Genomic DNA, 23819 nt, shown 5'->3' on the forward strand with positions numbered 1-23819 from the left:
TAGTTTTAGAAAAATGGTCATGATGTGGCTATGTATCCTACTTCCATGCATAATGAGAATTTTGCAATCAGGATTACATCGAACTGTGAGAACATTAATTGTTTGAGCCAGCACTTTCACCACACTTACAGCAAGTGGCAGTGTTGTAGCCTAATACTCGAGACCGGTTTTGGTCTCAAGACCAATTTTCGAAGGTCTCGGTCTCATCTCGGAATCGAACACATTTGTACTCGGTCTTGTCTCGGATGAAGAAGACTATGAAAAACGCATACGAAAATTTCGGACAGTGTACAAGGACCACGACTCCGTACGTTCCCCGCCCACTTAACACGCACTCCCAAAGTTAATGTAGGTGACAGGAGAAGAAGCTCTGGCTGTCTGGGAGATGTCTGCCAAATCGTCATATGTATTACATTTTATTTATTATATGTTTTAAAGAATTATTTGCAAAGCAACATCTAAAAGAAAACACACAGCAGTGTAAATTCTGCAATGTAGCTAGCCAACGCTAACCGACACTGCTGCGGGACCACGTACATTTTTTAAATCTGCACTTAGCTAGCTAGTAAGGAAGCATAAAGAAAGGTATGCTAGGTGTAGCTAGCTAAGTGATGTTAGCGAAGCTATAGCTAGCTATCTAAGTTATCAATCTGCCTCTGTACCAAAACTCTTCAGAAATCTCTTCGCCCCTCACACAGGTGATTTAGCGAGTCTTAGCTAGTTACTGTATGTGTCAGTTGTTTGGTCTGGTCTTGGTACACTCTGGTCTTGGTAATGACTTGGTCTCTGTTAAGGTGGTCTTGACTACTAACACTGGCAAAATGGTGGTGGTGGGATCGAGACCGCCAGCGCCGACTCTGATGTGCCGTAGGTGTCTGGAGGTGAGGAGCGTGACAGGTTGTCTGTCTAGTGTGTCAGCCCTGTCCAGGGTGTACACCGTCTCTCGCCCAATGCCCCCCCCGCGACCCTGTAATCCTGGACCCTGTAATCCTGGATAGACGGGCCTAATTGATGGGGATTGTTGCTTAATCCATGAATAATTTATTATGTTATACAGAAAAGTTAGTTTTCAGGGGCTTAAAAATTACATAAACAATTGTGTGATCAAAATAGTTGCCAATTCATTTTCTGATGATCTGTTTATTGAATAATCGATTTATAATGTCAGCTCGAGTCTCGACATATACAGAATGTCAACATTATGTGTAGTTGCACATCCACACCAGCAGAGGGAAGTATACTTCTCCTCGGGCCTCTGCATGTAGCCCTTTAAACAAAGATTGTGTATTGAGATGAGTCACTCGTGTTGGTTTCTTAGCGGGTGAAACCAGAGACTGCATAGGTGAAACCCATACAACTAAACGTTTGGGGAACCCGGAAGTATCAACAGAGTGAGACGTCTGCTCTTTTTCTCCTTTCTACAAACCGTCGTTACTTTCCGCTCTGCAGGAATTCCTTCTGCAGAATGGACTCTAAACACAGGAAGAAGGTCTGCTACTACCATTGACATATAGCTACTACTTCTAACGATCCTAGACAGTATATAGAAGATAACGACAGGTCGCAACCTTTCTGTGAGTACTGCAGTCTGCTGTGTCAGCCTCATAAAACACACATCAATTGTTGTAGAAAATACATGTGTTGTACACTCAGTGTAGTGGAGGATTAGAGCTGTGTTTGGCTTTCATGGGTTGGACGTTATTGAAGGTTCCCGTTAAATCGCTCATTTGATAACTTAATAATAATAAATTGAATTTGTATAGCGCTTTTCATGGACTCAAAGTCGTTGTATCCATATTTGAGTGAGTGTTATCTCAGTCAGCGGGCAGCAGTAGCTGTTTCTTGACAGAGAACCCCACACAGATGCACATTTCATGATACTGTATACAGTAATGTATTGCTACAATGTAGGTGGGGAGGCAGAGATGAACTCGATCCTGCCTCTGGTGATCTCGCCTGTAGGAAGTTCCATTCACTTAAACCTATATTTCACTTCATTGTTGTCTTTTTTTAGAGGCAGGAATGAGACTCCCCTACCGCTGAGCTCAAGATGAGAGAGTGGTGGGTTCATGTGGGTTTGATCTGCATCCCGCTGGTGGCCGTCTACCTGCACATCCCGCCCCCTCAGCTGTCCCCTGCCCTGCAGAAGTGGCATAGTGCTGGGGAGGTGTTCCATTTCAGAGGCAGGGAGATCTTCTACAGAGGCAAGAGAGAGACTCAATGCACAGTAGTATTGTTAAATACCCCCATGGGTTGTCAAGAGTGTTGTAATAGTATCCAACTGTGACTATGGCTGACAATAGTTATTGTTTTCATTATGCTTTCAATTTATGATGAATCGTTTTAACTTAATAAATTATATATATATATATATATATATATATATATATATATATATATATATATATATATAGATATTGATATAAAGTGTCAAATACTTGTCAATTAATTGTCACTTAAAGGTGCTCTAAGCGATGTTGGGAGACGTTATTCTTTTGCCATTCAAAGTATTTTCAAACAAAACGAGACTAGCTCGCCCCTCCCTCCTCCTCATCCCATCCCCTCCTCCTCCCTTCCGTGCTTCAGCGAACTAACCCCCCCTAACTAACCCCCCAACTAACCCCCCAACCCCCACCCCAAATCCTTCTTGTCGGTTATTGGCTGAACGCTGGAACACAGTTTGTTATGTTTTTGTGGTCCAGGTTGGCCACTTTGTTTTTGTTGGCGTTTGTGGACCCTGGGCTGTCTACACAGACCATGCTTTTTTTTTTTACAGTGTGTTCAGGGGACCTGCAGCTTGCGGATAGTGAGGAGAGTTTTGGTGTATGTGACAAAGAATGTTGTAGCCTAAAAAAACGCGTGACATCGCTTAGAGTACCTTTAAGTAGTTGATTAATTGGCGAGTCATCTTAGCTTCAAATGTGCCTTTTTAGAGACATAAATCACACATAATGTTTTTTTTTCCGTCACCGCACATTGTCACACATCATCATTAATGCCAGCAGTCACATTTATACTTTGAATAAAACATGTCACTGTGCCTTCTTTGTGTTGTAAACATATTGGCCTCTGTGTGTATACATACATGCATTTCTCTTTTCTCCTTAAACCAGATTCCTATGGGGCTTTGGGAAGCTCCGATGTCGTCATTCTGCTCCATGGCTTCCCCACCTCCAGCTTCGACTGGAACAAGGTACCCACTGCACACTCTCAGTAGCTAATCAACACACCTAAACACCATTGGAAAAATGTAGGCCCTTTATGTGAACAAGCCAGAGACCAAATGTTGTGTGTATTTTTCCATACAGATCTGGGAGCCACTCACTCAGCGCTTCCATCGAGTCATTGCACTGGACTTCCTGGGCTTTGGCTTCAGCGACAAGCCAGTGAGTAAAATCTCGTGTCAGTTTAAGTGTCTTTATTTTATAGATTAATTTAGTAAAATCATGTTTCTGAGATTTCCTGCTTGGTGCTCTGTTACTTCACTTAACTATTACTCATTTTCTCCTGTGCCTGACCGTCCCAGCGACCCCACAGGTACTCCATCTTCGAGCAGGCCAGTGTGGTGGAAGCCCTGGTGGCTCACTTGGGTCTGAGCAACCAGCGAGTGAATCTGGTGTCCCATGACTATGGAGACACTGTGGCCCTGGAGCTGCTCTTCAGGTATGTGCATGTGCCAGTGTATTTATGTAAATTGTCAAAAACAGAGTACAGTGATGAATTGCTGACCGCCCTTACCTCTCTGTTGTTATTTATTTTTGACTCATCATGCACCCAAACCAGGACTGACCAAAACCGCACAGGACACCTCATCATTAACAGCCTGTGTCTTTCTAATGGAGGTACAGTGCAGTCGGTTGTCTTTGGTCATGTTGTAGATCTTCAGCACCAAGCTGTAATCAGTGAGGTAGAAAAAGAATACATCTTTCATAACAAGACCTCCATTTGATCATTATTCTGATCTGGTTTGATCATAACTATTAAAGTCATTCATTAAGCATAACTCCCAAAACATTTGAAATGAGGATTTTCTGCTTTTATATCATTGTAAATTCATCACAAAGTCACAGTCAGTGCTGACTCTTTTATTTCCAACAGGATTATTCCCAGAAACACATTACCCACGTTTGCTGCAGAAGGTGAGTCACCTTTATATTCTTCATCCTACTCTTCAGCTCATGTGGAATCATGAAATGAAGACTTTAAAAAGCTGAATTTTGGTGTAGCTGTTTGGCTGTCAAAGTTCTCACCGAGACATTTCTGTTTTGCCCCCAAAAGCTTCTGAAGGACTCTAGTTTTCTGGCTCCGGTTCTGACCCGTCTCACCAACTATATGATCTTCCAAAAAGGGTAAGAGAACCAGAGTTTTGTTCCAAATTAGGAAGATTGAACTAAATGTTTGTACCAGTATGCTGTTGCAAAAATATGCTTTTCGTTGACTGGTAGGATTGGAGACGTGTTCGGCCCGTACACGCAGCCCACAGACGCTGAGTTCTGGGACATGTGGACGGGTTTACGCTACAACGACGGCAACTTAGTGATGGACAGGTGTGTGTGTGTGTGTGTGCGTGTGCGTGTGCGCACGCACGTGTTTGCTTTGTGTTCAAATGGGCTTAATTATCTATGTTCACACATTTTGTCTTCTCCTTCTCTTGCAGTATTCTGCAGTACATCAACCAGAGATTAAAACACAGGGAGCGATGGGTGGGCGTGCTCACTTCCACCTTTGTCCCACGTGAGTTCACAGTTGCGTCATGTTAATGAATCAGTGTGGAAGCTCTTTTGTGTAGGCCAAACACTTCCCCTAAGGTGTATTTAACCAGCAGCCTCGGCCGGAGAGCTGCTGACGCTAAGCTGCTTAGCCTGCGAGGAGAAGCTTCATAGTCCATCTGTGATCCCGAGCTCAGGAGGAGGGGGTAGGGGGTAGGGGGTAAGGGGTAGTGTGTGTGTGTGTGTGTGTGTGTGTGTGTGTGTGTGTGTGTGTGTGTGTGTGTGTGTGTGTGTGTGTGTGTGTGTGTGTGTGTGTGTGTGTGTGTGTGTGTGTGTGTGTGTGTGTGTGCGCGTGCGCGCGCGCGTGTGCGTGTGCTACTGACACAGACCTCATGTGGAATGCAGCTGAAAGGCATTAGGGCCCATTCAGACCAAAATAAGCAATCCGGCGATTTGCTGCAGGCTTATGCGGCAGTGTGGGAGCGTCACTAAAACGGCCCATTTGTGTGACGTCCTCTTGTGTTCTTTAAACCCCCAATGTAGCACAAGTACACTTTATATTTCACAGTAACTGTTTTCCGTCGGATCGTTTATTGATCTTGACGTTTCAGCTTCATGTCACGGAGAAAGAGAGAAAGAAAAGAGACGAGTGAGACAGATCGTCTGTGCTTTGTTGTTTGGCAAACATTTAGCCGTTACACAAACTCCTGGGCAGTTCAGTGCTTGTGTTTCATGTTTTAAAACTTTCTCGTGGCAGCGATAGAAGCAGTAAAGTTTCCTGTTTCCTGTACGGGACCCTCACACCGCATCAAAACCGACTGACAAGTCTGATTGCTGGTTACATGATTGGCCACCGCAGCGTGACGGGGTTGTGTTTCTTTAGCCGCAGCATGATGCATTTTTTTGCACGTTCCCCCCTGCAGCAAATCAAAATGAATGGAAAGACCTGCCTTTTAGCCTGAGGGCCAACGCAGGCTGTGTGAACGCCCACTCAGCCATGGTTTCTGAGCTGGTTCTTCAGAATCATCATTTCAGTGATTTCAGTATTAAGGTGGTTAAGGAAATAATGTGGCATCCTGCAAGATATAAGTGCTTAAATCAAAAACCGGTCGGTTCACCAGTTACATATATTAAAAAAAAACTCTATACCTCATATCCACAACTTCTATTTTACTCTTATCCTCCAATTTGAAACCAAGCCACCCTCCATTTCTCAGTGTTCCACAATCCATCTTTTCCTCTATATGACTCTCTCATCCCTCCTTGTCTTTCAGTGCACATGATCTACGGACCCCTGGACCCAGTCAACCCTCATCCTCAGTTCATCCGTCTTTACCAGTGAGTGCCCCCGCCTCTGATACTTAAACCTCGTTCAGATTAGCCTTAGTACACTCCTCTCCTGCCGGCAGATCTTTGTTCAGCTCATTTACTGGATGTAAATGTGGAAGAATTGCAGGGAATAGTGCAGTTTTACAGATAACCTGAACTATTTTCTTATTTTCCGCTGTTTTCTGTGTTTGAGCTGAACAACATGAAGTAGTGGATATTATTTTTAAAATAATATATGCTGCAATTACAAATAATTATTCAGTATTTTGTAATTATTATTTCTGATTTTTAACATGTTTTTGTATAGATAAATTGAAACAGAAATGTCATTTATATGGGTAAATCTCTCTCTCTCTCTGAACCAACAACCCATGGTACAACACATCACTGACATTTCCACTACACCACAGTGACAATTACTTATATGTTGAGTTTGGTCACATGAATGCAGCAGTAGGTGCTCAAGACATATTTAAAAGAATGCCATAGCTGGATTCAAACCAGGAACCTTTGAAGCCATGTACCACTGACACTTCCACTACACCACAGTAGAGATGCTCATAGTGCTTCACTTTGTTGTTATGAATGCAACAGTAAACATTCAAGAGGACAAACTGAAAAAATAGTCCACAGCCAGATTCAAACCTACAAGCTTTCCAACTGTGTACCAATAACATTGCCTCTACACCACCATCAAAGTACTGTGACCAGCGCCCATTTTTGTCCCAAAAAGTAATCACTAGTCAGAGATGTTGAACATTTGGTTTAAATTGGAGTTTCTACTTATTGTTTGAGTGAAAATAAGGACACATCACATTAGTTTGTGTCAAAGAAAGTTTTCCTTCAATTTAAATCCTCAAGAAAAGTATGGTATCTGCCTTGATTGTTATTTTGAGCCATTTTAGTAGCAATGACAGAAAATAAGAAGTTGACATTTAACAAAGGTTGAGAGCTGGGTTTGAAACCATGTCCTTATATTTCAAAATCAGCACTTTAAACCACAAAGCCATCAGTGTTTACATGCTCTCAGTCACTAATCATGTAATGCTTCTCAAAAATGTATCTTCTTCTTGCAGGGAGCTGGTCCAGAGGTCAACAGTCACCATTTTGGACGAACACATCAGTCACTATCCTCAGCTGGAAGATCCCACTGGCTTCCTCAATGCATATTTCAATTTTATTCACTCTTTCTGAAGGGATACCAAATGCAACACCCCCGTGTTCATGAATTATTTTCAGACCCTTAACAAGCTGTTTGGTACGTTAGTAACACTTATTCAAGGTGATAAACAGCCACATGTGGTGCAAAGACTTCCCCTGATGAATGTAACCAGGAGAAATGACATTTATACACGAGTGACGGGCTAATTTACCAGCATCAAACCCTAAAGTGGCAATTACTACCCTGGAAGACATCCAATATGAGCTAGAAACATTATTTATTCTACTTAATGCACAGAATCACTAATCTGATAGTTTATGGAACTTCTTTCAACATGATAGTGAAAGTTTTAGGTTGTGCAATTACTGACTTACTGATTACTGACATCGTTTTGATTCCTTCCATTTTCTGTTGGTCTTTTGAGTCCTGCAATCAGCTGCATTCTAAATGAATTTTGATGATTTTCTACATTTCTCTTGATGTCAATGAAAAACCTAAATGTCAACTTTTCGTCAAATAAAACTAGTTTTGTATAAAACAAGTGTCTGAATGATGGAAACTTGATGTACTTTGACAGTCAGAATTTATTGAAGATTTGACAGAAGAAAACATGAGGACCAGCAGACAGTGTGAAGAAAGCGGGAATAAACACTTTTTAGCTCATAAACTAGAACTAATAAAACATTTATGTTTATTCATTTTTTCAGGTTGGATGATGTCAGCATAATAAACAATATACATAAAAATGTTAGAGCTGTGGAAAAGATCTAAGTGATGTCTCAGAGAGTTTGTCGTGCAGAGATGAAAGGTCTTGTGTTTGTGTTGGCGCACCGCTGCGTCGCTTTAGCCGACGGAGGCCAGGATGACATCGACGACCGTCTCTTCATCGCTGCGAACCGTCACCTGCATGGTGACGCCGTCGGCCAGCGCCAGGCGAGCACGAACCAGCACGTCGTGACCCCCCCGAAACACACCTGAGAGAGAGAGAGAGAACGCTCAGTCAGCAGCCAATCAAATCACAGCTGACAGAACCTTGATTCACCATGCATGTCAATTATGACATTTTTATATATGATCTGGAATCTATTTGTGTTTAATAGTATGTTTGATAGAAAAAGTATCTAAATGAGAGAATTTGTTCTTAAATCTAAATTGTACACATGTAAAAAAAAAAAAACTGTAGTACTGTTAAGTGAATTTCATACAATTTTGGACAAAAGTTGGAATCCACTAAAATCTAAATTGGATCTGCTATTTGTAGATATGACATGTAAAATGTTACATGACAGATAACTTTATCTTGCATACAGGCTATATTACGTTTTTAAGGAAGCAATTTGTAAAACAAAAACATTTAAAAAGATCTAACAGTGACCACAACCATCCTGATGATATCAACCCACCAGCGAGGAAGAGGACATGAGAGTTCTTATTTTCGGGAACTTTGTCAGAGCGCTCACATGGCTGCATTCCCAGGAAGCTGATGATGTTACCCACCGCCTCTGTAAGAGAAAACCAAGGATGAGTCGTCAACGTAACACACTGGGCGTCAGTTATTGCATAAAGCTTTAATGACATAACATGTTTTGTAAATCTCTCTGGAAGCAGTTATTTGCAAAAAAACACAAAAAGTAATGAAACCTGACAATGGACTGAATGATTTCAGCCCTACATTTCTGACTTACCGTCTAGAGTTCGTACAGACGCCAGGGCAAAAGTCTCTTCCTTCTCAAATTCATCGCCCACTTCATCCCACGCCGCACCAAAGTTCGGTTTCAAAACCTTCTGGATGTGGTCGGCAACCGTTACCTCCAGATCCTCCAGCTGAAGAAGAGCAGGGCAGAGGACGAGAAGAGACAGAGGAAAGATGGAAGGACGAGGAGAGAGGAGTTGGAGATAGAGGCAAAGAGGGGAAACAAAGATAACAAAGAAGAAAAAAACAAAAGAGAGAAGGAAACTTTACATTGATGACAATGCACAAAATAAAAAAATTATTTTCCTCATTTTAAAAGTTTGAGGGTGTGTTACGATTACATACCACGTATTCGTCATCATAACCATCATCGTCAGGCTCTCCTGTGTTGGGGTCACAGTCTTTGACCAGGTACTTCATAGTACAACTGAACGTACAAGACACTGTGGACAGACAGGATACCTCTTAAATCTTATATACAGTCAACGCTGCTCTAAAGATATCATTTTGGACCTTGTACATGCATAAGGTAGTCACTAACTGGGTGACCCATTTGGGATCTAAAAGTTATAAACACAGTTTCTTTGGCAGTCTGCCATTGCTCCCATGAGCCCAATAACGTCCCAGTGTTCCTACCGGCGGTGGGGTCGTCGTCGGGCAGGCGGACCAGCGTGTAGCAGGAACCAGGCTGACTGTAGGGGAGGTTGGCTGCCGGGATGTACTGTATCACCTCGTAGGACTCCGATGGCTCCATCTGCACTACGACCTGACATACACCATACGTTCATTTCAAATGCATTGCCGTGTTTTAGTTGAACTACCATTTGAAATCCTGAAACAATTCTAAATACTGTGTCACTTGTGGACTCTCTTCTTCTTTTCTTGGGACAGTTTTATTTTATTTTGTTCACAGCCAAGACTAATCAAGAGTCCGAATAAAGAATTAGAGAAAAATATCTAACAGGGATGTCCAGAAAAATCTAAGTTAATTAAAACATAAATGATCGTGAAACTAAATCCCCTCTCAGCCGGTACCTTCTGCAGGAGCTGGTCATTCAGAGTGTTTGTGCAGTCGAACTGGAACACCATGTGCCTGGCAAAGGTGTGTTTGATGCAGCGCACCACATATTCTGTCTCAGCCTCCGTCAGCTGCACCTGCTCAGAGGACTTGAAGAGCGGCCCGAGACCCTGGAACTCTGAGATGGCCGCCAGTTGTTCTGTAAAAACGGACGCAAAACAGAGACTGAGACCGACAAGACCGCAATTGTATTAAACCACATCAGACCAGAATATTAAGATGAGTATCAGTGTCTAATTGCATCATCTTGAATCTGATAACGGGCGGTTTTAGAATCTCACCCTGATAAATGTCCTGGCGTGAGGGTGCCAACTTCTCTGGCAGTTTGCTGGTGGCAACAGAGGCAATTTCTGGGAAGAAGAAAAATAAAACATTAACGGACGCTCCTTATCTATCCGATTCCAGACCGTGATAGTTTCAAAGATGAGTAGAAAACCCTGTGCAGATAACTAAATAGCTGTGTGGTTTTACCCGTTTTGTGTTCTGTGATAGGAGTGGTGGCCAGAGGGACACTCTTCATGTCGAAAGGTTTCTCTGTGGGCTCCAAAGTGTACTGGTGGAGGGACTTCTCCAGTCCGGGGATGGAAACGGAGAGACCTGAGAGCAGCACACAGGAGGAGCAAACGTTAACATTTCTGCTTTCACCTGCTGAGTGAGTGTACATTTTGACCAGCAGGCCCTATGAGTAGCAGTCAGACAGTGTACCCAGGGAGAGAGAGACAGAGAGAGAGAGAGAGCGAAAGAGAGAAAGAGAGAGAGAGAGAGACTTCACCGTTGAAGATGTAGGCAGCATTCAGAGCTTTCTGCTTCTGCTGTAGCACATTCATGTAGAAAGTAGCTCTGTCGCGCACTTCATCATCACTGTCCATCATGCACCTGTGAGAACCGCCATATATGTTAAAGTCAGACTTCATCACATATTGTATAGTGTATAGTAAAGGGTCTACGAAGTCTTACATGTCAGGAGTCCATTACCAACAATATAAATGTTTTCTTTGTACATTCCACATAAAAAGAGGAACTGTCGGGGTACACAGTCACGTAAGAAATACATGAACAAATAAAAGTAAATGAGTACCTCTGCATGAGAACCAGGACGCTCGGCAGCAGATCATCATTCTGAGCTCCAAATTTAGCCAAAGCGCTGACTGCAGCTGAGGGTGGAAGAAGAAACAAATGTTTCAACTGGCTATAAAAAATGCCATGAAAATAGTGTGAATATTTATCAATAAAGTGGATGTCATGCAAGACACTTTGATATTAGAGGTCCACCTCTGGAGTGGAGGCAAAATGAGTGACATTACTAAAGATTGTGAGGCTCACACAGTAATCCCACTCCATCTCACCTGCACGAACAGCCTCGCTCTCCAGCACCACCCGGTTAAAGATGAAGCGGATGTACTTGGAGGGCTGGGGGGTGCGTGGGCCCTCTTTGCCCAGTAGGTGCAGGATCTTTGTGGCTAGCACAGTGTGCTCGCAGTCCTCGATGAACTCGCACAGGTGGGCCAAGCCGGTCTCTTTGCTCTCTGGGTTGTCCTCGATGATGCTGATGATGCAGTCCACGATGGCACGCTTGTACTCAAAGCCACCCTGCAGGGAGAGGAATGTAAGTCGTAAACACAACTGCAACATAAGCTGTAGGCCTTAAAGTAATAGTAATACATGCATCACACTGTAGGCCTTAAAGTAATAGTAATACATGCATCACACTGTAGGCCTTAAAGTAATAGTAATACATGCATCACACTGTAGGCCTTAAAGTAATAGTAATACATGCATCACCCTCATACAATCTGTGGACAGACACATTAAACCCTATTAATCAACACTGATTTACTGTATATCTGTTGTTATGTCTTATCTTTTGAGTATTTGTCTTCTAACATGTCAGCACATATAAACCACACTTAAGTAATCTGACTGCTAAATATTTTGTAAAACAAAAAGAAAAGCATGAAAGCTCCCAAAATGCAAACTGTGATCACATCATTGCTCTTTATAGCAAGGTGTCTGCATGTCTGAAATGACAGTGTAGTTCAAGATATCAGTGATAAGGAAACTCCCCGGTAAGGCAAAGACCAAAGTGTGTAGGTCAGTGGTCTGTTAATGATCAACTTACATCATCTCTGAGCATGTTGGACAAAAAGTTCATCATGACACTGTGCTTCCTGGGATACTTCTGGCACAGTGCGCTGATGGCCTGCACCACCACCACCTGGAATAAACAAGCATCAGCAACAGATTTAGGACAACAGAAAATAGAACAGAAATAACAGGATTAAAAGAAGGGAGGCAAAGCAATGAATCCACTATTGGAAATTAATCTTTTGTGGCCACAGAAGCTAAAAAAGAAAAAACACTTCATCATGACACATTCTCACAATTTCAACAAGTACACAGGGATTTAAAGCAAGATGAATTGTTTATTTGTGGGGGGAATAAATATATATATATATATATATTTATTATTGAGTTGTGCTGCGTTATCAAATAGAGGATAAGACTAAAGTATAACTGGACCTTGAACTCGTCCGAGATCTCCGAGACAAACGAGGAGATCTGTTTCATGAGGCGGTCCACGCTGCTCTCACTGCCCGTCTTGAGCAGAGTGGTGATGGCCAGAGTGGCGATGCTGCGGTTCGAGTCGGTGATCAGGTTCTCCAGGTCTAAGTTGCACGCAGTCACGGCTGACGGATGCTTCATGGCCACCTGGTGGACACAAAGGAAATGACAGTGTAGTTCATTAAGCGTTCCAATCAGTTTATCATACATTAAGTTTAAACAGCGCGTTTTCAAAACAGATAAATAAAAAAAGTACTGCAAAGCACTTTCAGTCATGCTTTATGTATCTAGCTGTGAAATATAAAAAAGGACCCAAGACCACTTTTATACTGCCCGACTACATATGCAATTTCTGAATTGCTCAGCAATATGACTAACGTTTGACCAAATAAAGTAATCTGTTTATACAGAATAAAACAAGCCATGAGAAGGAGGGATGAAGGGGGAAAGTTTACCTTGTTGAGGGTCCTGACTGCAGCGTATCTCAAGGCTGCCTTGGGAGAGCTGCAAAAGAGCTGCAGCACTGCAGGAAGAGAGATGCATTCACAACGAGACTCATCAACACATTCTGGGCCTAATTTACTAACACTAGCGCAGTTTGCGCTGCGTCTGTTTATGCGAGTTCGGTAATAGCGCACGCTATGCTTCCACATTTTGCGTAGTATTTATCAACCCTGACACCCATCAGGCAATCAGCGTCTTTCTCCGTCCACTATACCGTAAATTGCGCTGTAGCGAAGCGGTACTTGTGCTATGATAAGGCTGAGTGCAGACTGCGATATTCCCACTGCTGATGCTATGACTGTTTGAAATGATCCTGCTGCCAATATTTGTAATGTAGCGAGGAGTTTAACAACTGCTGGAATGGGATGTGACGCTGAGTGGGATTCAATTTCATCTTTGATTTCTTCCAGTAACTCTAATATTGCATCGCTGCTTGATCTGTAACGCTAAATGATGTTGTGTTCACTGACAAAGTGTGATTCTTATGTTAAAAACATTTTCAGCCTCGCCTATGTCTTCGTCTTGCTCAAATTACTGTTGCCATTTCACCAGCGGCATAAAGGTCTACGAGGAAACTCGATTGCGGCTGGTTTAGACCTGCTTTTAAGAGGCGGAGAATTTCCCCCGCAGAATAGAGACGCGCTCTTACTGACAGTCTTTGTAAATACCACGGAATATATAATTAGGCGCACTTTGCGCTTATCCTCCCACCTTTTTGGGTGGAACTCCCACTTTCCCCACGACCCTCCTAACGCATATTGAAAGCGCAACTTGTCTCTTCTCGCTCATGTGGCAGACAATCTGCGATTTTACCCAAGTGCGCCCTGTTTGTAAATAGCCCACATCGGTTACGTCCGTCTTTGCGACCAATTAGCGCCTGGAAACAGGCGCAAACGGCTTGATAAATCTAGCCCTTTGTTCTTTCAGTCGACAATGCAGATAGAAATGCTAAATGAAATGAATGAGGTGTAAGTAAACTGACCAGACACAGCCGGGGCCAGTTCCCGGGCAGTACAGTTGGGCATATGGACAATGGCAGAGGCAGCTTCATACACCACCATCTCATTCTTGTTCCTCAGGCAACTCTCAATGAAGTCGAACAAGGGGCTGTCGTGACTGAAAACAGACAGAATCCAAGCTGTTAACTACCTGACAACAAGACATCAAACCTGCAGTTTGTGCCATCATGTATTTAAAGCTATAGTGCGTACTTTCTGTCGCCCCCATGAGGAATTCTAAGTAATGACAACAAAACTGTTGGCGCGTTCGTAGATTATTCTACCCAATTATTAATAATACACTGTTGTTTGTCAACTGTTCTGTCCAGTCCCGTCTTGTCAGTTCTGTTATTGTCCCGTCTCACTTCCTTCTGTTGTTCTGTTTGCCACCTTGTCGCGTTTTATGTGTTATGTGTTACACTTCATGCGTGGTGCTTTAAATCCCCCACCTGCCCTTATATGGATCCAGGGTCTCACTAAAACAGGGTGAATTGTCACGATGGGGCAACCGTTAATGCACTGAATGTAATTCTCAATCTGAATGTAACACTGTGTAGAAAAAAATATAGCTCTATAATAAAAATAAAGTTGTCCTCCAAAGAGGGGGGGTGGTGGTAGGAGAAAAAAATAAAAATAAAAAACTGTCGGCGCGTCCGCATGATACAAGCCTTCCATGATCGTACACCACCCACACCCCGCCTCCACCACGCAGTTGCTAGTAGCCAAGGAGGACACGGATAGGCCTATCGCAATATGCAATAAATCAATTATTCGAGTGATAAATACAAATTAGCTATATCATTTTTAAATAGAAATTATCGTGTCCAGAAAAATTTCCATTTTATTTATTGTGTTTGGTTGTTCATTTATTGTGGATATTTAAAATGTCTTCCAGTGTTAAAGGTTCTTTAGAAATAAACATTTATTGAAGTTTGAAAAGGTGTACCTGCATTATTATGCCATTATCATTATATTAGAAGAAAATGGTCTCAGAACGACAATATTATTGTTTATCGCAATCATTTCTGGGACAATTTATCGTCCAGCAAAATTTTTTATCGTGACAGGCCTAGACACGGAGGATTAAAAAAACATGATGGACTTTGGATGGAGGTAATTATCTTCACTCAAGTGTCTGCACACAAAAGTCGCCCCAACGATACAATCTTCTTAACATAGCCATACTGAGAAATACAGAGAGAGTTGTGTGTAGCTGATAGTCTTTATTAGCTTTGAAGCAACTCATTTGGCAATGGCTTGAATGTAACGGACGATCATTAATATCAAAAAGTTACGCACTTAAGCTTAAATCTGGCTAGGAGATACCATAGATGACAACAAATATTTATCAGTGGAGAATCAACTGTACTGTGCAAGTACCCAGATGTCTGTGCGCGCGCGTGTGTGTGTCTAACAGAGATAGATCGCTGCAGGTCTACTCACCCTCCATCCGTCTCGTCCAGCAGTTTGCTGGCGATCCTGATGAGCATGCAGTAGGCAAATGGAGACTTGAGACCAGACTTGGTGAACTTGTTGAGCATCTTGGTGACAGCAAGACGGTCGTTCTTCCGGAGGTGATACAGCAGGCCCAGGGCATGGTACTGCAAGATGGGACATACACAAACAGCTTTGAAATTAAACTCTGTAAACAGTGTTTTAACAGATCTGTTTAATCTGAACAAACTAACATATTAATCTTCCTTCTACACACAAAATGAATGGTTCAAAATAACATTAACATAACAAGTCTGTCTGTACTACCCACCTGGACCATGATGTTGTCACTGGAAGCGGCCTCCTGGGCTTCATTCACCCAACGCTTCACCACATCGTAGCTCATCTTCACCATGTGCTGAACACAAACAGAAAAGACTTCATTACCCACCAGCAATGATATGATATACAAATAAATAACTTTAGATCAAGTATCAAAAAAAGCAACAAAAATACCAGGAGAAAAAATTCTAAGTGAAATATGAAACTGTGCCATTTCTTACCAGTGAGGAGACCAGGGCTGAGCTGGACACACTGGGCACCTTGTCAACAATAGCCTGTTTCATGTATCTCTCAATGGCCTGCAGCATGGTGGTCTGTGGAAAAGACAAGGAAAATTCAACAAACGATGCTTCGTTTTTCAATCATAAGAAATAATATCTAAAACAAGGGGTTTTCTTTCCTGCATGAGATGACAAGGTGAAGGAAGAGATGGGGAGACAACAAGAAAGAAAATAAAGTAAAAGAAGCACTCACATCTGTAATCCTGCAGAGGGCTCTGATAGCAGGTCCTCGATATACATCTTCCTTCCCAGTCATGTCTTTGGTCAGGCTGTAAAATACCACACAAGGAATAATAAGAGACACTGTGACTAAACGGTTACAGAAACACATTAACAAAGAGCTGTTAACCTCGAGTTGAAGAGACCTCGTCCGTTCACTAGATTTCATAACTAAATATCACAATTTTGTACATACTAGATAATAGCAGCTGCATTAAAAACAACAGAGTCTGGATACATTGTTCCAGAGGTACTTCAAGAAAAGACACTTCCTGGGGGGCAATTACAGTATTTGCATACTGATACTCCGAGCCATCATGGTACAAACCTGCTAGTGACAATGATGACGTCCTCAGAGATGTTGGCCATCTCTTTGATTGTCAGGTAGCACATCCTCCTCAGGGTTTGCTGAGAGAGAGAGAGAGAGAGAGAGAGAATATGAACTTACTGTTTTTATATTTGAACTAGAGCTGGGCGATATGGAAAAAAATCAAATATACCCATATTTTTCATCAAATACGTCCATGTCAATATTGCGGCTATATTGTTGTTGACTATTGGTGCTTTCGCAATATATTTACACAATGAGAGTTTTGATAATTAATCACCAATAATGTGGATACAATGACTATGTGTATAAAATAAAACAGCTACAACAGCCTGGTAAGTTAAGAAAATGACATCACTTTACTGCAATGCAGCCTTTAAAACCAGGAATATACAATACTTCTGTCATATCATGATATTACGATATCCAAAATTTAAGACGAAATCTAGCCTCATATATAGATATAATATTGATATATTGCCCAGCCCTAATTTGAACACTACAGACTAATGATACGCAGCTTGAGCTAAAATGGAATCATAAAATCAATCAATAAATGTAAAAAAAACAAAACATTATGAATCTAACCCATTAACTAATGAATTAATTAATTAAATCTTACATCATTGGACTGAAAGAGCCTGGTCATTGCAAAGAAGGCCTCCGTGGCCTCTGTGGTCCCAAAATGCTCTCCCTGAATGAACAAAGACACGGGAGTGAGAGAGACTTAAGATAAGTGGACAGACACAAACTCAACACATGCCAATAAAAAGCTACTTTACATTATTATTATTTTAACAACTTTTTACCTGGTTGAGGAGATAGATAATCTTGGTGAGAATGTGGAGGCATCTTCTTGGGTTGATAGGCGTCTCATTGAAGATACGCGCCTGTGAACAAGAAGGGACACCTGGTTTTATTTCAGAGGTTAGAATATTGTATATTGGACTCATATAAGTGCAGAATATGTTTTTAGCAATATAAAGTGCTAACTTTACCTCCTGCAACACGGCACTCTTCTCCAGATGCTGGAAAGGGTTCGACCCACTTCCTAAATGTCAAAACAGTTGAGTGAGACGTCTGTGTAGTTAAACATTATATAACTTTATTTAACTCCATTCAAAGCTACCACACGGAAAGGACGCAGAGTTGACGCCAGCTTATGCTAACGATACACTTCATTAAAATGGATCAAACAGACATGCGAGCCACACATGCAACTTGAAGACAGATCTCATTTAAATGCATCACTGCACAAGATTCATCCATCTATATTTGGAGCTCGTGTTTAGAGAGGACACGTCTATTAACGAGCAAAACTAACATCACAACATCAAGCTGAAACTGCCAAGCTTGCAATGCTAAACTTAGCTTAGGGCTGGTGTTATTGTGACAGCAAACAATAGTGGGTACAAATATTAATGCAACTGCAGATTGGTTTGTAATAAAAAATAGCAATGCCTGTTACATAAATATGAATTAGCCTGCGAGCTACCGTAACTGGACAGGTTAATTCACCCTGACAGCCATTCACTTTAACTAGCCGGCTAACTGTAACAGGCTAGCCCCGCGTTAGCTTCCAAAGCGTCCAACATCTTGTCTGTCCAGACCATGGTTCAGACACAATTACCATTGGTCAAACGCTGTCACTATTCAAAATAATTACTATCCAAGCTTACCAGACTCCTCGTCTTTCTTATCAAACTTTTTAATCATTATGTCGGAATGAAGCTGGCGGACGAGGGCAAAAGATGCTCTCAACCTCGATCATAAGAGGAGCTACTTCCACGTAGCCAAAATGTAAACTCACTTCCGGTTGAAACGTCCACGTCAATGAAACATACGTCAGAACCATGACGCGTTACGCCCGCCAGGGGCGCTGCTGACAAGAAACATGATCAATCAATCAATGATTGATAATGTTTCTATCAATTAAAATACTTTTAAAAATATATATGTAGAAATATATAGAGAGATTATAAATACAAATAAGAAATAAACAATATAAAAAATGAGAAGTAAGATATATGTATGTAAAAATGTAATAGCCTAAAAATATGTGCATTATACTAAAATGTATAGAAACAATGAGATATGAAATATGTAAATAGATATGAATACCACTAATATATACAACAGTGCAAACAATCATGTAAATAACAATAGTGCTGAGAAACATGTATTGTGCGTTATAATAAATGCACTAATAATGTACAGTATGTAAACCGGAGTTTTGCACAGTATTGCACACAGTCAATATTGCACAGTTGAAGATATACATATTAAATAAATAATTATGAATTATCCCAGGGCCTCACAGTGTCTGACACTCTGAGGGAGGAGTTGAAGAGTTTAAGGGCCACAGGCAGGAATTACTTCCTGTGGCGCTCCGGGGCGCATCTAGGTAGAATAAGTCTTAAACTGAAAGTATTCCTGTTTGACCATTGTGTCATGCAGTGGATGGGAGACATTGTCAAAGATGGCACGTATCTTGGTCAGAATCCTTCTCTCTGACACTGTATCTCAACTGTATACAGTGCAGTGTGTACTAGATTTATCATCACAAATGTTCAGTAAGTCCTTTATTAGGATTGGTAAAGATTTTCAAAACATTACTATATTCGTTTATTCAAATTGAGTGAGTAGGGGCTCCTACATTGCAGTTTTTGGGGTGTCCAATATCCCAAATTAAATGAAGTGAAAGTATACTAACTTTGAATTTATCAGAAAATAATTTATCAGGATTGAGAAATAATGACTTATGTTTTTCTTTCCCAGTGAATGCCCACGCTACTGCTATGTTGCAATGCATCACTGTCTCTGCTTGGCTTTATGTCGTTTCAACATAGGTGGTTAAACACAAATTTATTTGTAATTTGAATCCATGTAAAAAAGAAAAACAAATGCAGGCCTTTTTATTTTAGTTTATACTGTGCTTTAGTTTTTTCAGACACATTTGCAAGTAATCTTGTCACAATGAACCTGGAGCCTACGGACCCCTGAATGTTTGGGGCCCCGTGCAGATGCCCACCATGCCTGGTTGGTAACTCAACCTAGTGGAGCACAGTTTGGAAAATGGAAGGTATAAGGACATCCACTGACATGTATACACCAGGTCAGCAGAGTGACCTGAGGGATGCACACCTGCAGAGCTGACTCACAACCTGACCAAATGGCCACAAGATGTCAACATTGCTGTGTGAGTGTGGTCAATTCAAATAAGTTCAAAGGGACTTATTGACATGAGAAACATGTTTACATTGCCAATGTAACTCTTGTTTTGTCTCTTGGACAGGTGAACTACATGACCAGCTATTAAACCCAATAGCTACGAAAGTATTCAGTTTGGTGGAATAACCAAACTTCTCATCCACTGGCAGAGGTAAATAGCATACTGGTAACAATGTAGAGCAACTGGTGTTGATATATGAGCTAATGTTGATATATGAGATTTTTAAAGTTATTAAATAATGATATACTATTTTTTTATTATCTTAAACACAACATAAACATTTTTGTATTGTAATTACTTAATACTTAACAGCCAACATATACACTGTACCAATTTATACTATATATGTACAATATATATATATATTGTCCAATAATACTAGACATGCTGATGTCTGCAGTCTAGTATTAGCCATATGGATGGTAAAGGAATAATAATAATTGATAGGAATATTTTATGGATCCATTGTTCAAAATGCTTTATATAAAAGAGGCAAATGTAGTTAGTTACATCTGCTTTATTTGAGGAAAAATAATCCTTTATTTTGAGTATAAAAATAACAGACATCTGATGAACACATACATTCTCATGCACTTGCATTTTACTGTATTTCACGATCTTACAGTTGGTTGTACAATACTTCAGAATCAGTGTTCAGTGTTGTGTTTTTGTTGATGTTTCACATTACAATCTGAAATCATTATCGGCTTCCATGTGAACTACTAAACAGCAAAGCCCCTAAATAAATATAGCAGCAAAGAGAAAAAAAACATAATAATATCAAATGTTATGATTATGCAACATAATTACAAAACCTTTCATTGGTCTTTTGCTAATGACATAAGATTTGATGACCTCTACTGCTTTGTTCTTCTTGTTTAGTCCAACATTTAAAAATGTATGACTCTGGGGCAAACTAACCACATTAAACAATTATTTTACTGATAAAGAAAATCGAAGGGCTTGTCTTTACTAAAAGCAGTCCTGCTTGAAGTGAAAATGTAAAAGTCCATGAATCTCAACATCTTCTTTTCAGATTGGAAGGGAGCAGTGTGAGACAATTTCACCTGTTTCCAATGCAAAACATGTCTCACATTTTCTTGCCTGAAATGACCAATCATCTTGATACAAGTAAAATAACTTTGTCTTCATTGCTTCTGACCTTATTATGTCTTGATTTAAGATGTTGCTACAACATTTCTGATAAGAAACACATGGATCATTCTCACCACAAAGGCATGATTTCAACCAAAACTCTAACATAACAAGAAAAAAAAAGAAAACAAACAAGAAAATCAATTTGTGAAGCTGAATCATGAAGCTGAGTTGTCCTAAAAAAATAATCTAAAATCATCATCCAACTTTTAGTCAAAAAACTTCATAAGTTTACATCATGCATTGTCCCAAGTTTCCCCAGTATTTTGATTGAAGCAAATACAATAATAATAATAATAATAATAATAATAATAATTAATAAGAGACTTTCCAAGAACATTTCACATGAGAGCAACTTAATTATATTATAAATGCTTATTTGACCTGTAATGCGATTGGAAATAAAACAATATTCCCCTGGAGCAACAAATCAAAAGGAGTAGCCCACTTTAAAGTGAATAAGAATTAATTACATTTGAGTAGCGGTGGAGGCCAACACGGGTCATGGCTGTTAAGATCTAAGTTGTTCAACATGTTCACTTTCTCCTTCCAATCTTAGCCAGCAGGAGCGCGTTCTCCGCCGCCTTGGCTCGCATCTTTTTGGCCTTGGCGACGTCAAAGAGGACGTTCATGATGTTGGTCGGGACGTCCAGGGACAGGGTCAGCCTGCTCCTCCGGTCCCCTTTGCTGCTGTTGCGGGCCATCAGCTCTCTGAGCTTCGTCCGGCGCATGAAGCGGTAGTTTGCGGGACTTGAAGTCCTTTTTTCCCGGCTGGACTCAGCAGAAGAAGAGGTGGAGGATGAGGAGAGATACTCCGCGGACTGCAGCAGGGACCCCCAGCGGTCCACGGGGGAGTAACCCGGCTCGTCCTCCTCGCTCCGGACCCCGACGGCCATCTGGTCGACGCACAGCAGGTCGGAGCGGGAGTTGTAGAGGCGGAGGCACAGGCTCGAGGTCGGCGTGCACAGGACCGAGAGCAGCAGCAGGGTCTTCAGGGACGACAGCATGCTGTGTCCTCTGGGACCAACACAGGTGAAGAGGAAGAAGGAAGAACATGTTTACTCCATGCCCTTTTTTCTGTGTCTATTTGAACAAGAGATTTTAGTTTTTACATTACATTTTTGGGTATTAATCTTAAAGCAAGTGACAAAAAAGGGGTGAGAATAAAGTGGATCTTAAATTAAGTTGTAATCCGTCTTAACACTGCTTTTACAATAACTAAACATGTTATTAAAACACAAAACTCTCATTAAAATACAGTTTTAGGACTCTAAGATGTAGAATTAAGATCGATGGTTAAGATTAAGTTCAGCTTGTGTGTTCAGAAAAGTGTGTACGCCTTTACACAGGAACATTTAATGTCTATTTTGGAGCCCTGGGCAATGGTTTAAAGGCAATTTGATCACAAAAATGTAAGCAATAATATTCGCACAACTTACCACTCGTGTCCTACAATACAGAATACAGTTAGGGAGATCACCCAACACGTAACCCTGCAAAGAAAAGCCAAACAGACAGAAATTCTCTGAAGTAAAAATGTGATGATACAATCCTTATAAACTGATAATGTGTGCAGAGGTCAGCCGTGCGCACTGTCTGACCAGCAGTGTGTCTTCCTCATCCATTCCCACTGCATTCATTTAGTAGGAGCCATCAAACTGCAGCCCTACGCCAGCAACAACGTCATCCCGTTGACATATTGCTTTGCTCTGAAATATCCCATTGGTTATGACGCAGTGATGTAGTGCTACATCAAAAAAAGTTGGTAAATATGACCTCCTGTCGGTGAACACGAGACATCAAGACCACAGATACAGAAAAACTTTTTTTTTCACGCAGCCTGAGACTTTTTTTTTTATGTTTTACCCTTTACGTGATGGTTTTCACAGTAGTGAGTCTCAAATAAAGATTTTTTTATGGCATATAATGCCTGTTCAGAACCACGGACAGCTCCCTTTCAGTACTATGGACAGTTCCATTATTCGGGCAACACTAAACTTAAAGCATACTGTAGCAAATTCTAAAACAGAAGAATGCTATTCTCTATTGTCACCCAGTATTATTCTAAATTATTTTAGACTTATTGGATTTTCTTTCTCTATGATGATACATTGTTTCATCTTTCACAAAAAAATTGGATGCATTAGTTAATGAATTGATCAGTCAGCTAATATTCTGTTAATCAATAAAATGTTTTGAGACATTTATAAATCTAAAATGTCAAACATTTGCTATTTCCAGCTTCTCAAATATGAGGGTTTGATGCTTTTCTTTGAATATTTGGGTTTTGGAATGATGATCAAATACAACAAGCTACAATTAAATACAGCAACTAAAATTAGGAAATATTACAATGGATACAATGCATAGAACGGTGGAATGGAATCTAACTAACGTGTTATAGATGAGTTATAACCCAATAACAACTTTGGCATTAATTGGAATTGGCTGGTGTTCACCCTCTCCAGAAAGGCATTAGTTTGCTAGTTTCTCACGGTGTCTGCAATAAATAAACTTTAAGTCAATACATGCTCATGGGCTTCTCTACTGTCTAATAAACTGTCTAAAGTTTTCGGTTTTAAATGTTGAAAAGTTGATATTAAATGGGCCTCTTTTGAGTCTTGATGCAAACCAAATAAGCTACAAAGGAAAAGCTTCAGTATTATGCTACACTATAAATATGAATTAAATGAAATTTACAATTTATTTAGAAATGTTTTCTGCTCAAGTGTAGCTCCCTTTAATAAAACCATAATGCCACTTAATGTCATAACACTCCTGAGACACTAAAAT

The 23819-nt window shown here is 40.8% G+C and overlaps 3 protein-coding genes across 5 annotated transcripts; 1 reads left to right on the forward strand and 2 right to left on the reverse strand.

Annotated features, from left to right (window-relative positions):
* The first annotated feature begins 169 nt into the window (after positions 1 to 169).
* On the forward strand, positions 170 to 7833 carry mest (mesoderm specific transcript). Of its 3 annotated transcripts, XM_028570584.1 has the most exons (14): positions 171 to 406; positions 795 to 881; positions 1450 to 1574; positions 2015 to 2204; positions 3114 to 3193; positions 3309 to 3386; positions 3527 to 3663; positions 3784 to 3842; positions 4099 to 4139; positions 4279 to 4349; positions 4446 to 4547; positions 4658 to 4734; positions 5984 to 6047; positions 7115 to 7832. In XM_028570584.1, exons 4-14 carry the CDS (start codon positions 2051 to 2053, stop codon positions 7230 to 7232), a joined length of 981 nt encoding a protein of 326 aa, XP_028426385.1. In that variant the 5' UTR covers positions 171 to 406; positions 795 to 881; positions 1450 to 1574; positions 2015 to 2050; the 3' UTR covers positions 7233 to 7832. The 3 variants fall into 3 exon arrangements, with proteins under 3 accessions (XP_028426386.1, XP_028426387.1, XP_028426385.1); XM_028570585.1 differs by lacking the exon at positions 1450 to 1574 and having other exon boundaries at positions 170 to 406; positions 7115 to 7833; XM_028570586.1 differs by lacking the exons at positions 795 to 881; positions 1450 to 1574 and having other exon boundaries at positions 170 to 406; positions 7115 to 7833.
* copg2 (COPI coat complex subunit gamma 2) lies at positions 7765 to 18455 on the reverse strand. Its single transcript, XM_028570583.1, has 24 exons — positions 18319 to 18455; positions 17638 to 17690; positions 17449 to 17529; positions 17262 to 17333; positions 16640 to 16719; positions 16286 to 16361; positions 16033 to 16125; positions 15801 to 15887; positions 15479 to 15636; positions 14020 to 14153; positions 12989 to 13056; positions 12492 to 12680; positions 12091 to 12186; positions 11318 to 11561; positions 11050 to 11125; positions 10744 to 10847; positions 10443 to 10568; positions 10253 to 10321; positions 9929 to 10110; positions 9530 to 9659; positions 9239 to 9336; positions 8886 to 9024; positions 8604 to 8702; positions 7765 to 8174 (listed from the first exon to the last, which is right to left on the reverse strand). The coding sequence occupies exons 1-24, from the start codon at positions 18353 to 18355 to the stop codon at positions 8044 to 8046; spliced, it is 2622 nt and encodes an 873-aa protein (XP_028426384.1). The 5' UTR covers positions 18356 to 18455; the 3' UTR covers positions 7765 to 8043.
* A 3107-nt stretch (positions 18456 to 21562) lies between these two features.
* On the reverse strand, positions 21563 to 22532 carry ucn3l (urocortin 3, like). The gene is made up of 2 exons (XM_028570063.1): positions 22466 to 22532; positions 21563 to 22043 (listed from the first exon to the last, which is right to left on the reverse strand). The coding sequence occupies exon 2, from the start codon at positions 22031 to 22033 to the stop codon at positions 21563 to 21565; it is 471 nt and encodes a 156-aa protein (XP_028425864.1). The 5' UTR covers positions 22034 to 22043; positions 22466 to 22532.
* Positions 22533 to 23819: the final 1287 nt, after the last annotated feature.

This window comes from Perca flavescens, chromosome 23 (assembly GCF_004354835.1).
Source record: "Perca flavescens isolate YP-PL-M2 chromosome 23, PFLA_1.0, whole genome shotgun sequence".
NCBI lineage: Eukaryota > Metazoa > Chordata > Actinopteri > Perciformes > Percidae > Perca > Perca flavescens.

Bases quoted from the DNA above. Each gene is read 5' to 3' on its own strand.
- mest (XM_028570585.1), top strand. From the start codon at position 2,051: ATGAGAGAGTGGTGGGTTCATGTGGGTTTGATCTGCATCCCGCTGGTG. The intron at 4,350-4,445 runs GTAAGAGAACCA...GTTGACTGGTAG, and splicing joins TATATGATCTTCCAAAAAGG to GATTGGAGACGTGTTCGGCC. The intron at 4,735-5,983 runs GTGAGTTCACAG...CTTGTCTTTCAG, and splicing joins CACTTCCACCTTTGTCCCAC to TGCACATGATCTACGGACCC.
- copg2 (XM_028570583.1), bottom strand. From the start codon at position 18,355: ATGATTAAAAAGTTTGATAAGAAAGACGAGGAGTCTG. The intron at 15,637-15,800 runs GTGGGTAGTACA...CCCATCTTGCAG, and splicing joins GTGACAACATCATGGTCCAG to TACCATGCCCTGGGCCTGCT. The intron at 10,848-11,049 runs GTACTCATTTAC...CGGTTCTCACAG, and splicing joins GTCCTGGTTCTCATGCAGAG to GTGCATGATGGACAGTGATG.
- ucn3l (XM_028570063.1), bottom strand. From the start codon at position 22,033: ATGCTGTCGTCCCTGAAGACCCTGCTGCTGCTCTCGGTCCTGTGCACG.